Here is a 14,518-nt window from a genome sequence, read left to right as displayed (position 1 = left end):
GGGCCAGGCTGCACTAGGGGCGGGCAGTGATGGTGCTGAGAAGGGGGTTGGGAGGGCTACGGTGAATTTTGGTGTGGTTCCTGCCCCCATACCCCTGTAGCCCTGCTCCCAGCACCACTGCTGCCCACCCTGAGCACAGCGCGGCCCATCCCCAACCGGGAAGAGGTTGGTGCTGGCCCCAGCCTGCAGTGGCAGCCATCTCACCCTGGACATATCTGAGAAGCATGCAATCCCCCCATGCCCTCCTGGGGTATGCCCAGTAATGGGAGCTGCCCCACCCCTTCCCGCACCCCCCAGACAAGCTGCAGCTTTGTTCTACACCCCATCCAGCCCTAGCTGGGCAACGCCTGCCCCAGCCCCTGCCACACTCCCTCCCTCATTGCAGGGGCCTCAAACTGCACCCCCCTAACCCTTTCTCTTCCTCCACAACAGACTTACCAGCTGGACACTGCTCTTCAAGCCACCAGGCTGCGTATCGGAAATCAGATCAGTATCAGCCAATATGCCTCCTTACACATCAGCTATTGATATCGGCTCAAGAAATCTCTGTTGGTACACCCCTAGATGTTAGAAAATTAAGTTCCAGATTAACAGATAAAATTCCATAAACCTTTTCAAATACAGTATTACAACAATTAGAGACAGATATTAGTAGTTAGTATCTCAAAATTTAAAGTAGCATGTAGTCCACTGTAAATTACACTGTATAAAATTTAAGATTTAAAAACATTTCAAATGTTAATATGGGATGTTCAAAATGGTTAACAGATCCAGACAACATGCTGTTTTTAACAAACTAAGGAAACACACATTTAAAAAAGTAAAAATACTACTTTCAATGATGAACAATTTTTTTTAACATTTATTTTGTTCTTTCTGGAGTCTCCCTCAGAGGTGGATACATACTACAACGAGGTGGTACTGCTGATTTAGGACTTACATAAAAGGCCTTCCACAAATTCCCCAAGTTTCAACAAGGGTGTTAGGTTGAGAGGAAAGTAGCTTGTATTCCATAAGCCAGAGTCCCAGCAGAAAAAAACAGTTGAGATGAAAAGAAAATTGAGCTTACTCTGTATGTCTTTATCACAGAAACCAGAAGCTGATTTAATGAGCAACGGTCCTGGAAAACTGGAGACAAGGAGGTCCCTTCATTTATACTGTAGCCAAGGATACTAAGATAGTGAATATTACTTGTCAAATACACAAAGATAATTGGGAAGGCTGAGTTAGAAGCTGGAAGAAACACAAAGTTCATCCTGAGCCTGGTTAGTCATGGTTAAGGTAGGCCTGTTTCTGCAGACAGCAGCACACAAGGGAATGAGATAGCTTACATCACATCCAGCCAATTTTGGTTCCTCAGCCCTCATGATCATTTATCCATTAACAGAGAGAGGTAGTTAGCCATGTTAGGCTGAAGTCAAGCAGAAAGCAGGGTAGTTGATCTGCAAAGTGTAAATCTAAGTCAGAGCTCTACAGCAGGAGCTTTTGTTAGCCCAAGCTCACTTCATCAGATGCTTTTTCACAGCGTCTGATGAAGTGAGCTTGTTCTCACAAAATTTTATGCTAAACAGCTGTGATTCAGTTAGTCTTAAGGTGCAAATATACCATTTATACATATATATGCAGGTCAACTGGGAGAAGCCCGGTACAAATTGGAGTGGGGGACTCAAACTCATTCCTTAACTGCTCTGATAACTGTGTCCCTTCAGGAGCTGGAAAGCAAATTACTTACTACTCAACACTTTGTGAATAATACTATTCATGAGAACCTGGGGCAAAAATTACTTACATGATGGAATAATGAACTGTGGTTCTGTATTTCCTGCATAGCCAAGTTTTGTATACCTAAAAAGAAAGTTATCAGTAGGTCTTTAGATGCATCGAGAAAAAAAAAAACTACTTTATTCACAAAGTTGGCAACATAAAGTATAGCAACAGTAATCACACTTCTGTCAGCACAAAGGCCAAACTAGTATATGAAACAACTAAATTTTGAGCTACATTTTAAGTGCAGTTCTGTTCTGAAGAGAGATGTAGTCCGGTTCCATATTGACATCTCAACGACTTGTGTATCAAGCATCTCTGTTTACAAGTAGTTTTTTTCCTTCCAACCCTGCAAATTCAACACACAAATTATTTTGTCCTCAGTAATATCTGCTCAATCCTATTATTTTTGAGTGGGCTGGCATACCTACACAGAAACGTCATCTGAGGGGAAGTTTATATCGTCTAACAGGAGCACAAGAGAGCACAGCAAGGAAGTATTTACTGTTCTAACCCTGGTGGCAGCACAGATCTCCTCTGTGGCCTTGCACAAGTCACTTTACCTGAATTTACTGCATCTATAAAATAGTGATATTCACTTCTCTCATGAGTGAATGCTTGCTAATAAATTGTAATGACAATTGCCCGTGGAAATTATAAAATCACAGAATCAGAGAAGTGGGGCTGAAAGGAACCTCCACAGATCATCTAGTCCAACACCCTACCTGAGGCAGGATCATCCCTCTCCAAACAATCCCATACAAACCCATCATCTAAACTCCTTGTAAAACTACCATCTGCCCTAACACACAACAGAACACCCTAACCTGCCACAGGTAAAGCAGGGGAACTGTAACAGCCAATGTCCTGGTTCTGTAAAAGGTTATTAATATATGGCTCAAGAAATCCCATGTAAAGGGCCATACCCCAGTGACAGAGAAAGGCAAAAAAGCCCCATAGTCCACACCACTCTGACTACAGGGGAAAAATTCCTTCCTAACCCCAAATTTGGCAATCGGTCTGACCTTTGGCTTTGATCCCCGTAGGAGCATTTGCACACCCCAATCAAAATCCCCAGCCTTGGCTACAGTCAACACCCAATGGCCCTGAGGAAGGCTTAAAAACCAACTGACAAATACTGCAAATCAAACAATTCCACATATGTAGCTTCAAGAGAAATGGAATGGGTGGTTCAGGATGAAAGATAACACCAAAAATAATTTGCATCTTCTGCAGTGGTTGGTCAGTGGTTGCAGTCTAGCTCAGAAATAAATCAGATCCAAGACTATGACAAATTTTTCTAATTCTTAGTGGACAGGCAACTACTTCAATTGAACTCCAGTCATGACTGGAATCCTTTTTAGTAGTTCCAGCAAACTTTGATTAGGGCACTCACTGGCCAATGAACAGATACATATTTAAGCCATTTTATCTTCATCCTGGATTGCAATCTATTGGTTAATAATGAAATATTGTGATTGCAAGTTATGGAGCTATCATGCAGAAATACAAAATTCTTCCTTAATTTATTAAAAGTACAAGATTTTCTAGTCAGCTAGACCAGAATACTCACAAGTAGGAAAAGAAGAGACCAAACCAAAGAAAACTAGTCCGGGGGCCAGTTTTGTTCAACATCTTCATCAACAATCTGGAAGATGGGACAGAGCACACCTATAGCAAGTTTGCTGATGATACCAAACTGGGGAGAGTAGTAGATATGCTGGAGGGTAGGGTTAGGATTCAGTGACAAATTGGAGGATTGGACCAGAAGAAATCTCATGAAGTTCAGCAAGCACAAGTGCAAAGTCCTGCAATCCCACGCACCAGTACAGGCTTGGGACCAACTGGCTAATCAGCAGCTCTGCAAAAAAGGTCCTGGGGGTTACAGTGGCCAATAAATTGGGTATGAGTCAACAGTGTGTCCTTGTTGCCCTAAAAGGCAAACACCATGCTTAGCTCCATTAGTAGGAGTGTTGCCAGCAGATCAAGGAAGTAATTATTCCCTCTATTCTGCACTGGTGAGGCAACATCTGGAGTACTGTGTCCAGTGTTGGGTCCCCCAACTATAAAAGGTTGTGTACAATTTGGAGAGAGTCCAGCAGAGAGCAATAAAAATGGTTAGGGGCTGGGGCACATAACTTATGGGGAAAGACTGAGGGAACTTGGCTTATTTAGTCTAGAGAAGTGAAGACATGGTGATATAATAGCAGTATTCAACTACCTGAAGTGGGGTTCAAAAGAGGATGGAGGTGGACTGTTCTTAGTGAAGCCAGCCTGCACAAGCTGCCACCTGGTTGCACAGCCCCTGAGCTGCTGGGGGGCAGCAGTGCCCCACAGGGGTGCCCAGGCAGGGTGCTACTTGGGTGGGTGCTGCCCCAGCTCACAGGCAGGCAGCACCCAGCCCAATCCAACAGTGAATGGGGCGCGAAGCCCTGACATGGCTGGGGAAGCTTGAGCTTGGCAGGCTTCCAGGGCCCTGTGTACCAGCCCCGCTGCCTTCTCCACTTGCCTGGGATCACCGGGGAATGAGCTGGCTTGCCCCTGGGGCAGTATGGGAAGGCAGCACAAGGGCAGTTGCGTGTGCCAGTGGCCAAAGGAGGCAGCGGGGACAGTACACGGGTCACTGGAAACCTGCCGAGCCCGAGTTTCCATGAGCCCATCTGGGCTTCCAGCTCCCCATGCACTGTCCCCACTGCCTTCTCTGGGAGCCAGATATGATGTACACACGCATGATTTCTCTGGGAGCCAGATATGATGTACACATGGACAATTTCTAAAATACATCGGAGATGGTCTAAGTTGCCACACTCAAATTAATTCTTACACGAAAAAATCATGCATGTGTACACAGTGACACCATTATGTTAGACAAATGATGATTTGTCATCACTTTTTGTCACATGTACATGGTCCCACCATCATGTATACAAGAGACCCTAGGGGTCACGCTCTTCTTGACCTGCTGTTCACAAATAGGGAAGAATTAATGGGGGATGTAGAAGAGTCTGGCAAGTTGGGCAGCAGTGACCACGAGATGACTGGGTTCAGGATGCTGACAAAATGAGGAAAGTAGAGCCGCAGACTATGGACCCTGGATGAATGATCTGTAAGGTGGACCCTGGACTTCAAAAAAGTAGATGGTGACTCCCTCAGGGAACCGATGCACAGGATCTCCTGGGAGGCCAGTCTGAGGGGGAAAAGTCCAGGAGAGCTGGTTGTATTCTAAAAGAAACCTTATTGATGAGGGTGCAGGAACAATCCATCCCAATGTGCAGAAAGAATAGCAAATACAGCATATGACCAGCTTGGCTTAGCAGAGAACTCTTTGGTGAGCTTAGACACAAAAAGGATCCTTACAAGTAGGCCAGTCAGCCTCACCTTGGTCCCCAGAAAACTCATGAAGCAGGTCCTCTAGGAATCCATTCCTAAGTGCTTGGAGGAGAACAAAGTGATCAGGAGCAGTCAGCATGGATTCACCAAGGGCAAGTCATGCCTGACCAACTTGACTGCCTTCTATGATGAGACAACTGGCTCCAAGGGTGCAGGGAAAACAGTGGATGTCATATACGTTGACTTTAGCAAGACTTTTGATACAGTCACCCACCACATTCTTGCAAGCAAGCTAAAGACGTACAGGTTGAATAAATGGACTGTAAGGTGGATAGAAAGCTGGCTGGATCATCAGGCATAACGGGTACTAATAAATGGCTTGAGGTCTAGTTGGCAGCCGGTATCAAGTGGAGTGCCCCAGAGGTTGGTCCTGGGACCAGTTTTGTTTAATATCTTCATCAACAATCTGGAAGACGGAATGGAGTGCATCATAAGCAAGCATGAGGGTGACACCAAGCTGGGGAAAATAGCAGACATGCTGGAGGGTATTAGTCTATGAAATGCAAGAAACATGAAGAGTAATCAGGGATAACCAAGTCCTAGCACACACAAAATTATGATCAAATTCAGATAAGCAAAACTTGGTGGCACAGTTCATGGAAGTGGAACACTGATGTGGATAGCTACAGTTTATTCAGGAAGGACAGAGAAGATACGGAAGAGGTGTTGCTTTAAAGACAAATATACTTGTTCTGAGAACCAAAACAAACCTATTAAAAGTTTCTACGGTAAGGGAAAACAGCAAGGACAGTGTTACAGTTAGTGGCTACTACAGAGCACCAAACCATAAAGAGGAAATGGAAGAGGCTTTATAAATGCCTCCAAATTTAACATCCAAATTAGAGGACCTGCTGCTTAATGGAAGTCTTCACTACCATGATAGATTCTTGAAATGTTGGACTGCCTGCACTGCTGTTACAAGTTCCTGAACTGTGCTGGGGATAACTCCTTGGTACAGTAGGCAGAGAAAACATAGCAGAGAAACATTTTTTAGTTTGTTTCTTACAAATAGGGAAGAATAGGTTAAGAATCTTAAAATAACTCTTGAAATAAGAATTCATAATCCTAAGGAGGGATAGAAAGGAAAACAGCAGAACAGAAATCCTGAACCTCAGAAAAGCAGCTCTAAATTCAGAAAATTGGTCTCTGGCAAAAAAAAGAAGTCCTGCTACCTAGGAGTTTGTTGTTTCTCTAAGAGGCAGTATTAAGGAAATAAAAGCATCCTATCCTATTGAGGAGGAAAGATAGGAAACACAGCAAGTGACCTGCTCGGCTAAACTGTAAGCTCTTCAGTGCCTTGCAACTTTAAAAGGAATCTTACAAAAAATAGAAACCTGGCCACATCACTAAGGATGAGTTTAAGAATTTAATTCAAGCACAGAAAGACAAAAATCAGGAAATCCAAGGCACAAACTAAGATACAACTAGCAAGAAACAAAGGATAACAGAAAACTATGCAATTAACCCTTTAGAAGTAATAGGAAAACACAAAAAGCTAAGGTCCTCATTGAACAAGGAAGGGAAGCTAATAATGAACAATAAGGGGTCTCTAAAGACTTTTTTACTTTAGTCCTCACAAAAAGGTCAACTATCAGCTAATAAGCGCAGTTAGAAGTATGAACAGGGAGAAGGCACACAGTTGTGAGCAGGGAAAGAATAAGGTAAGGTTTACTAAAATCAAATAGATGTTTTCAAATGAGCGGGTCCTAATGAAATTCGTTGTAGAGTACCCAAATAATTGGCTTAAATAATTGCTGAGCTATTGGCTATTATCTCTGTTCAATACCTTCATTAATAATTTGGAGGGAAGAACTGAGTGTGCATTTAAGAAATTTGTAGATGACACCAAATTGGATAGGGTAGCAAACACTTTAGAGAATAGGATTAGAATGCAAAATGACCCTAACAAATTGTAAAGATGGTCTGAAATAAAATGGAGTAAAATGCAATGGCGACAAGTACAAAGTATTGCAGTTAGGAAGGAGAAAGGCACAAATACAAAAAATGGAAACTAGCTACCCTTCAGTCCTGCAGAAAAGGACAGGAAGCCACGTATGAGTCAACCAGGTAATACTGAAAATAAATAAAAAACAAGCAAGAACCACTAACCACATACTGGGATATATTAACAAAAGGGCCATATGTAGGCCATAGGGATTGATACTTCCACTCTATTCAGAAAAGGCAAGGGCTCACTTAGAGCATTGGGTCCAGTTTTAGATATCGCACGTCAAGAAAAGTGTGAACATGGAGGAGGAATACAGAGGAGAGCAAAAAATAGAGGTTTAAAAAGTCTCATATATGAAGAACTGGAAAAGTTAGGATGATTTCTTCCAGGGGAGAGGCAAAAGGGAAGACTTGATAACAGTCCTCAGTCAAACAAACAAACAAAAAAAGGTTGTTAGAGAGAGAAGAGGTAAACGGCTAGACTGAGTGTCCAAAGAGACAGGACAGGCAATAATAAACTTAAATTGTGACAAGGGAGGTTAAAGTTAGCTATAAAAATAACTTTCTAACTATGAGGCTAGTTCCTAGTGAGAGTATGGGATCTCCATCATTACATGTGGTACAGTACAGGCTAAATAAACCTGGCATGGTTTAGATAGAGATGATCTTGGACGAGGTTGGACTAGACCTCAAATTCCAGCCTTATCTGTCTGAGATGGGACCCTACTGGAAACTATACAAATGATAAACCCAAGACAGCATTAAAGATTAGTATAAAAAAAAAGAACCAACACGTTCAAACGGGTTATTAAGCATTGGAACAGATTACCTAGAGAGGTTATATAAATCTCCAACCTTGGAAATTTCTAAGAACAGGTTAGACAAACACTTGAACAGAACAGTCCCACATTGAACAGGCACTTGGACTAGATGACCTTCAGATGTCCTTGCCAGCCTCACTTTTCTAAGGTTACAAACAAACGAGGGGACAAAAAAATTCTCTATGTTGCATGTAGCGGTGTGCATAGGTGCATATGTAAATCAATTTTACTACTTCTGACATAGAGTTAATCAATTCATCTCCTGTATAAGAAAAGAGAAAAAATGTAGGAATAGGAAAACATGAATTCTTTTCAATTTCTGTGACTTTAGAGTCACAAAAAAAGAAGAAAGATATAGCAAACTGATATAGCAAACTGATTTTTTAAACAGACTATAATTCTAGTTGATTTCATACGTTGAATATTCAAATTTGACACTAGAAATTGGCTGGTTGGAGCATACCTGTAGCTATGTAACCTAGAAGCACAAGGGCACAAACCCTGATGGGGGCTCTAGTAACCCCCAAACACAGCTCTCCGTGTTTGCACTGTGCAAGGTGCAGAATCTCCTAGTTCTGACTCCTCCTTGGTTCAAATCTTTGTGACTCTAAAAGTTTTTACAGTTTTAAACAAATTCTAGACTGTGTAACAGATATGAAGTGTTACTTAATGCCAAAAGCCGTGTAAATAACCTGTTTAGAAAAACTTCTCCAGGAAGAAAAAAAAATTGACAGCTAAAACACCAACTAGATGACTAGTGTTACCATTAGAGCACCAATGGTGACAGCATGCCATAAATAGAAGAGCACTGCATTGTTTTTAAGTATGGCTGAGAAACCTGTAATGAGACAGCTCCATGATGATGTGCAAAGTAGGAAGGCACTTGTGAAAACTATGGAAATTAAAATATCCCTTGCCGCACAAAATTAAATTAACAGGAGTATGAAATTTCCATGGACATTGAGAAAAGATCAACTCTATATCTCCACTTCAGGAGAACCTGAAAAAAGAGTAGTTCAAATATATGTACATAAATTTTAAAGAAGAATAACAACGTTGAAGTGTTATGGGTGTTCACAGTTTATCTTAGAGTGGCAGCTGCTACTCCAAGACTAAAAGGTGCGTCTGATTTTCCATTTTAAGTACATTTTTATCACTCTGCTGTCTACAACTATGCACAGGCAGTGGGATAGGTGCTTCAAAACTGATCAGTGAAGTCAAGCAAAAGTAGATCTTTATCAAAAGTAAAGAGAATTCCTGAATTCTCACATCCTAAAGTGCTCCCCAGTGCCTAAACACACACAGAAGAAAATTAAAAAAAAATTTGAAAAAAACCCTTTGTTTAATGGGACCACTTCATAGAACCCTAGTTATGACCAGGGAGCTGGGTTTTCAATTCGCCACGGAAAAACACAGTAAAACCCGGATTTTCTCATTCTGAGGAGAAAAACCCAGGAGAAAAACGTGGGAAACAATGGATTTCCCCTTGCAGACTGGCAGAGCTCCAGCCTGAAAGGGCTGCAGGGAGTGGGAGGAGGGCAATCAGGCAGGAGGTGCCATGTGCATGTGCACACATACACATGAATATAGCTGCCAGGCAACCTGGAGAGCAGCTCCCCGCAGGCAAGTCTGGCAGGAGGGGAGAGGGGGGATATTGAGGCTCCCATAGAGAGGGAGGGAGCTCCTGCCCAGCTGGGGTGGTGTGCGAGGCTGCAGGGCCCAGGCTGGGAGCAGGCCAGGGGTGCTAGCTGCCCACTACTGCACACACTCACAGGGGTACATGAATGGCACATGCCCCCCAGATTTGTGCATGGGGAGGGAGCAGACTGCACACTGTGGGCTTGGGCTCACCGTCCTGCTGCCCTCCTCCTGGAGCCCTCAGAGTCCAGTGTGTGGGACCCAGCATGGCAGGGCAGAGCAAGACCAGGCAGGGAAGCTCGTTGCCACCGCTGGGAGCTCCTTGCTGCCATGGCAAGGGGCGCTCATGTCACCCAAGGGGGAGCGGGAGCTGACTCCGTGCTCCGCTCCACCGCAGCAGCAGTCACCACCTTCCACAGGCAACAGCTGGGGCTCAGGCGCTGCAGACCCAGGTCCCTGGCCCTGTAGCCCTGGCAGCTGGGGGCCCCCCGTCCAGCAGGGCTGTGGGTGGGAAGGGACACCAGCAGGGGTGGGCTATGGGAGGGGAGTGAGGGGCACTAACAGAGGTAGGGGGGCTGTGGGTGGGGACTGAGGCGCAGTGGTGTGGGCAGGGCGCCAGCATATCAGGGCTGCTCAGCACCCAAAGCAGTGTGGGGAGGCAGCCACAGCTGGACCTGCATGTCCTGGTAGGTGAAAGGGGCAGGGGGAACTCAGATTTTCTATGATAAAAAACCCAAATCAAATGCCAAAGTTTCTAGGTATTTAGAATTTATTTTATTGTAGTGATTGAGGCACTGGTGGGCTTCCAAACTGCTTTAAAATTGTAAATATATCAACAGAATATTGTGTTCAATTCCTATGTATATAGTGTTTCATTTTGACCATGGGAAAATGTGAATTGTGGGGGTTTTAATAGGAGAATATGCAACTTTTTTTTTTTTTAATCAGAGAATTTGCTTTTTTTAAAACAGAGAAAACCAAGATCCCTAGTTATGACTAAAGGTTACATAATAAAACCCTGGTTTTAAATGTTGCTATTTAAATTATGGTCAACATCAGAAGGGCTTGTCAGCATCATCCAGTCTTAAAATAAATTGCCCTTTTCTACACAGCGATTGATGGCAACATGAAACTTGACCACTAGGGAAGCCTATCCAAAGATAAAAAATATTTATTCCTCAAAACTGAAGTAAAGTAGACAAGCTGTTTCCAAACAGAGACTTTTTAGAAAATATCAATCACAGCAGTTACATTTCTATTACTTCCAGGAAGATCTTCCTTTACTAATGAAGAAGCAGCAATTAAAACTGCTTGTGCCATTTACCCAGCAGGGGAAGGGGAATGAGTCCCTCTTCTGCCTTCTGGCTAGTCCCTTGTTGGATCACTAAAACCCCCTTCCTGAAACTCCAAGTTGCTCATTTATTCAGAGAGTCCAGTTCCTGGCAGGACCAGCCCTGATAACTGTACCCACAAATTAATCAAATCTGATTAGGTACTGTGGGAGACTAATCTATTTACAAACAACCACAGCCCACCTACATAAAAAGCAGAAAGTTAACACATGAACAAAGTACCACATTTACTGTCAGATATACAGAGTAGAAAATATATAAAATGAGTGTTCTGTGCTCAGCATTTTGAATACCTTCCCCCCCCCCCAAAAAAAAAGAAAAGACAAGTGTCTATGTAGGAACATAAGGTAGTTTAGAAATGTAATTCTAAATATCTGTACTTCTGTATGGTTGGATTTCTTCAACCTTAATTCTAACCCACTCCTTAACCTACATCCTGAATTTTGATTTCAAACAAAGATATCAAAATACTGAAATCTAGTCAGGATTTTAATTTCTGCTTTCCATTGTGCACAATCAGACTCTGGGAGTTACGACAAACTCAGCTTGTATGGGAAAAGGATAAAGTTAAATATCTTAGCCCTTTATAATCAGCTCTATTATTTGTCTAAAATCTCCTGGATTTATTCCCCAAAATAAGGCTGTACACTTAGCCCCCACAAGTTTTAATTCAAGATGTTCTTCTATTTCTTGCCTGACTAAAAATGTCCTCATCTTTGATTACAAATCACTTTACTGCAGTCTTCATCAGAAAATTGACTGCTACCTCAGCAAGCATTGGGAAGTTTGGGACCTTGCTCTGCTTATTTGAACGAGGATAAGATAAAGGTAAGGAGAAAACAAGCTCTGTTTTCCCTGAATGTCGTCTATTTAAAGACTTGCAGAAGAACCCTCAACAGCTTAACTCCTGCACAGAAAAAAAAAGACCATGGCAATTCCTCTTAAAGCCTATATTTGCTCACTTTGCTAGGAATGACCAAACCTTTGCCTCCTATTTCATTTGTTGTTTTGTGTTTTTGGGTTTTTTTACAATAGCAAATTCACAGCAAAGTCCAAAATGGTAAGATACGACCTCAAACTGAAAGCCAACTTTGTGTCCTGTCATATATCATCATTTTATATTTTTCTGCACTGAATGGTGCTACTGCTGCTTTTCTGATGGATCCACCCCTACAATACCTCCATGCAAGGGATAGCACTCCCTAGGCATCCAGACAGGAAACACCCTAACACTAACTCCTCTCTAGTACACAGGCACACACATAGGGTGCTGTGCTGGTTTAGCCAGGACAGTCCTGGCTATGTGCTGGTTTAGTTGAGACATTCCCAGATCTCAGGAACTGTTGAGAATGATAATGGGCACCCCAAAAAAGCAGGGGCGCAGCCTGGATGGGAGTCGAATCAGTGCAGAGCACCAGCTCCCCAACTTGTGAAAGTGGGGCGCAGTGTCCCGGATGTCCGTAGGGTCAGCCTACACATACACGACAGTCATTCCTAGTGGGCAGGAGTGAGCCCTGCAAACTGTCTACCAGCACCTAGAGCAGACTCAGATTTAAAAGGAAAAAAAGGAGGCCAAGTTGTCCCTACTCTGCTGAAAACCTGGGGTAAGACCTGAACTGCCCAGAGAGGCACAACCTCCTGTTGACACCTTAGGGACATTTGGGGAATGCATGCAGGGGGGATTTATGTTCAGTGTTATGTTCAGGGGGGATTTATGTTCAAGAGGTCTGGGCTCATTTAATACACACAGAGATGCAGCACATCCACCTGGAGGAGAGAAAGCAGGGCAATGAAGGGTTGTTAAAAAAAAAAAAAGAGGATCCCAGGGGGGCGCCCCCTCGTTAACCATTTCTTCGCCTTTCTGCTTGTGGCAGAAACTTTGCAAACATTGAGCCTAGAACACCTGCTGTCTTGAGCCCATTGCTCCGCCTGAACCGCCAAGGAGGCGGCTGGACATAGAGCGCCTCTGGGCCGGGCTCCTCCTGCCTCCCGCCCAGCCCGGCTCCGGCAACCGCGCGCCCCGCAGCCCCGGCCCGGCCCCGAGGCGCCCCCAGCTCCGTGCGGGGTCTTACCCGGTACCTCCGTCCACCACACACGCGGGCAGCACGCGAGCCATACTGCAGCTCCCCCGGCCGCGCCTCACTGCGGCGGCGCCCCTGGCCCGCGCAACCGGCTGACAGCTCGGGCGGTGGGGCGCATGCGCAGCGCGGCTCCGGGCCCCCTCGGCGGCCATCTTGGAAGAGGGCGGAGAGGCCCTTTCCCTTCTTCGCCTCGCTCACGCCTCGTCTCCATGGCAGCGGGGCGGGGCGGGCCTGGCACGCTTGCGCACACGCACCCCGGACCTGCCATGTGTCGTCTTCTGACACACACCCATACACGTGTCAGCCTCCGATACACATACAGAACTTTGGCCTGGCTCTAGCATGTCATCCTCTGACAAACAAGTATACACACACATCACACACAACCTTGGCCCAGCCCTGGCACATGTCATCCACACACACACACACACACACACACAACCTTTGGCCTGGCCCTGGCACATCATCCTCTTACATGCACACACACGTGTAACCTTCTGACACACACACACCTTGGCCTGACACTGGCATATGTGATTCTCTGACACATACATACATGTCACCCTCTCGCGCGCGCACACACAAACTGTGACCGGGCCCCGGCATGTCATCCTCTGACAAACACACAGGCACACACACACACACACGTCACCCTCTGACACACAAACACACACTGTGGCACGTGTCACCTGACACACATGCACACACACACACGTGCACCCTTTGACACACACACACACACACACACACACACACACAGGGTGGATTAAGATTAATTTGGGCCTGGGGCCCAACCCACGCCCTGCCTGGCAGCTGTGGGGTCTGTCCCCGGTGGAAGCAGCGGCCAGAGTGGGACACGCTGCCCCCCAGGCCTGGGGCAGAAGCTGCAGCTGCAGCCACCCCTGCCTGCAGGCCCACACTGGGGGTGTGAAGCTGCTGCCCGCTGGGCGCGCGTGGTGCAGACCAAGCTCTGGGGACAGCCTCTCACCCCACTATGGCTCAGTCCAGCGGCAGTGGTGCCTGGCAAAGTAAGCAGAAAGGCTGTCAGAATGAGCTCTGCCTCGTAGTCCACCTTTCTTTCCACCAGTGTGAGGTTTCATGATCCTTTTCTGATCATGAGACTGTCATTTGGGTCATAAAACAGGTTACCGTGCTGTATTTCCTTGAGTGTGTGTGGCTTTCTCGAGAGGTGTGAGCATGGGTGGATCTAGGAGTTTGAAAAGGGGGGGTGCAGATAGTGAGGTGCATCATCACATCAAAACACAGATTTTTCTTGTTTACTAATACTCTTGGGGCCCAGGGCTGTATTATTTAATTTAAGATAAAAGCAAAAACAAATATGACTTTCATGGAATGTGCATTACTTTGCTACATCATATATGATTTATAGAACATCATAAACGAGCCAAAAAATAATCAGAAGCTGTTGTTTCTGTAGTCCAGCAGTCATTAGAATTAAATGAGCATTTCTTTCAGATTAATAAAAGCTAATCTTGAAAATCTTAACAGAGCATCCAATGTTTCA

At 44.8% G+C, this 14,518-nt stretch overlaps 1 protein-coding gene across 4 annotated transcripts in view; it reads right to left on the bottom strand.

Moving 5' to 3' along the window:
- Positions 1 to 13,084, bottom strand: part of ACTR3B (ARP3 actin related protein 3 homolog B) — a 46,608-nt gene extending 33,524 nt beyond the window's left edge. The window contains exons 1-3 of one of the 4 annotated variants that reach the window (XM_019530461.1): positions 12,985 to 13,044; positions 7,743 to 7,834; positions 1,790 to 1,845 (exon numbers count right to left, since the gene is read on the bottom strand). Coding sequence is in view for 2 of the 4 variants with exons in the window: in XM_019530444.1 (XP_019385989.1) it covers positions 1,790 to 1,845; positions 12,985 to 13,028 (100 nt within the window). In the remaining 2 variants the exon portion in view is untranslated. Of the gene's footprint in view, positions 1 to 438; positions 498 to 1,789; positions 1,846 to 7,742; positions 7,835 to 12,984 lie in introns of those variants that run through there. The other 3 variants (XM_019530444.1, XM_019530453.1, XM_019530469.1) reach the window with 3 other exon arrangements.
- Positions 13,085 to 14,518: the final 1,434 nt, after the last annotated feature.

The sequence above is a fragment of the Crocodylus porosus genome, unplaced genomic scaffold, assembly GCF_001723895.1.
Source record: "Crocodylus porosus isolate Cpor-Errol unplaced genomic scaffold, CroPor_comp1, whole genome shotgun sequence".
NCBI classification, from domain to species: domain Eukaryota; kingdom Metazoa; phylum Chordata; order Crocodylia; family Crocodylidae; genus Crocodylus; species Crocodylus porosus.
This window is presented reverse-complemented; position numbering and strand designations above follow the sequence as displayed.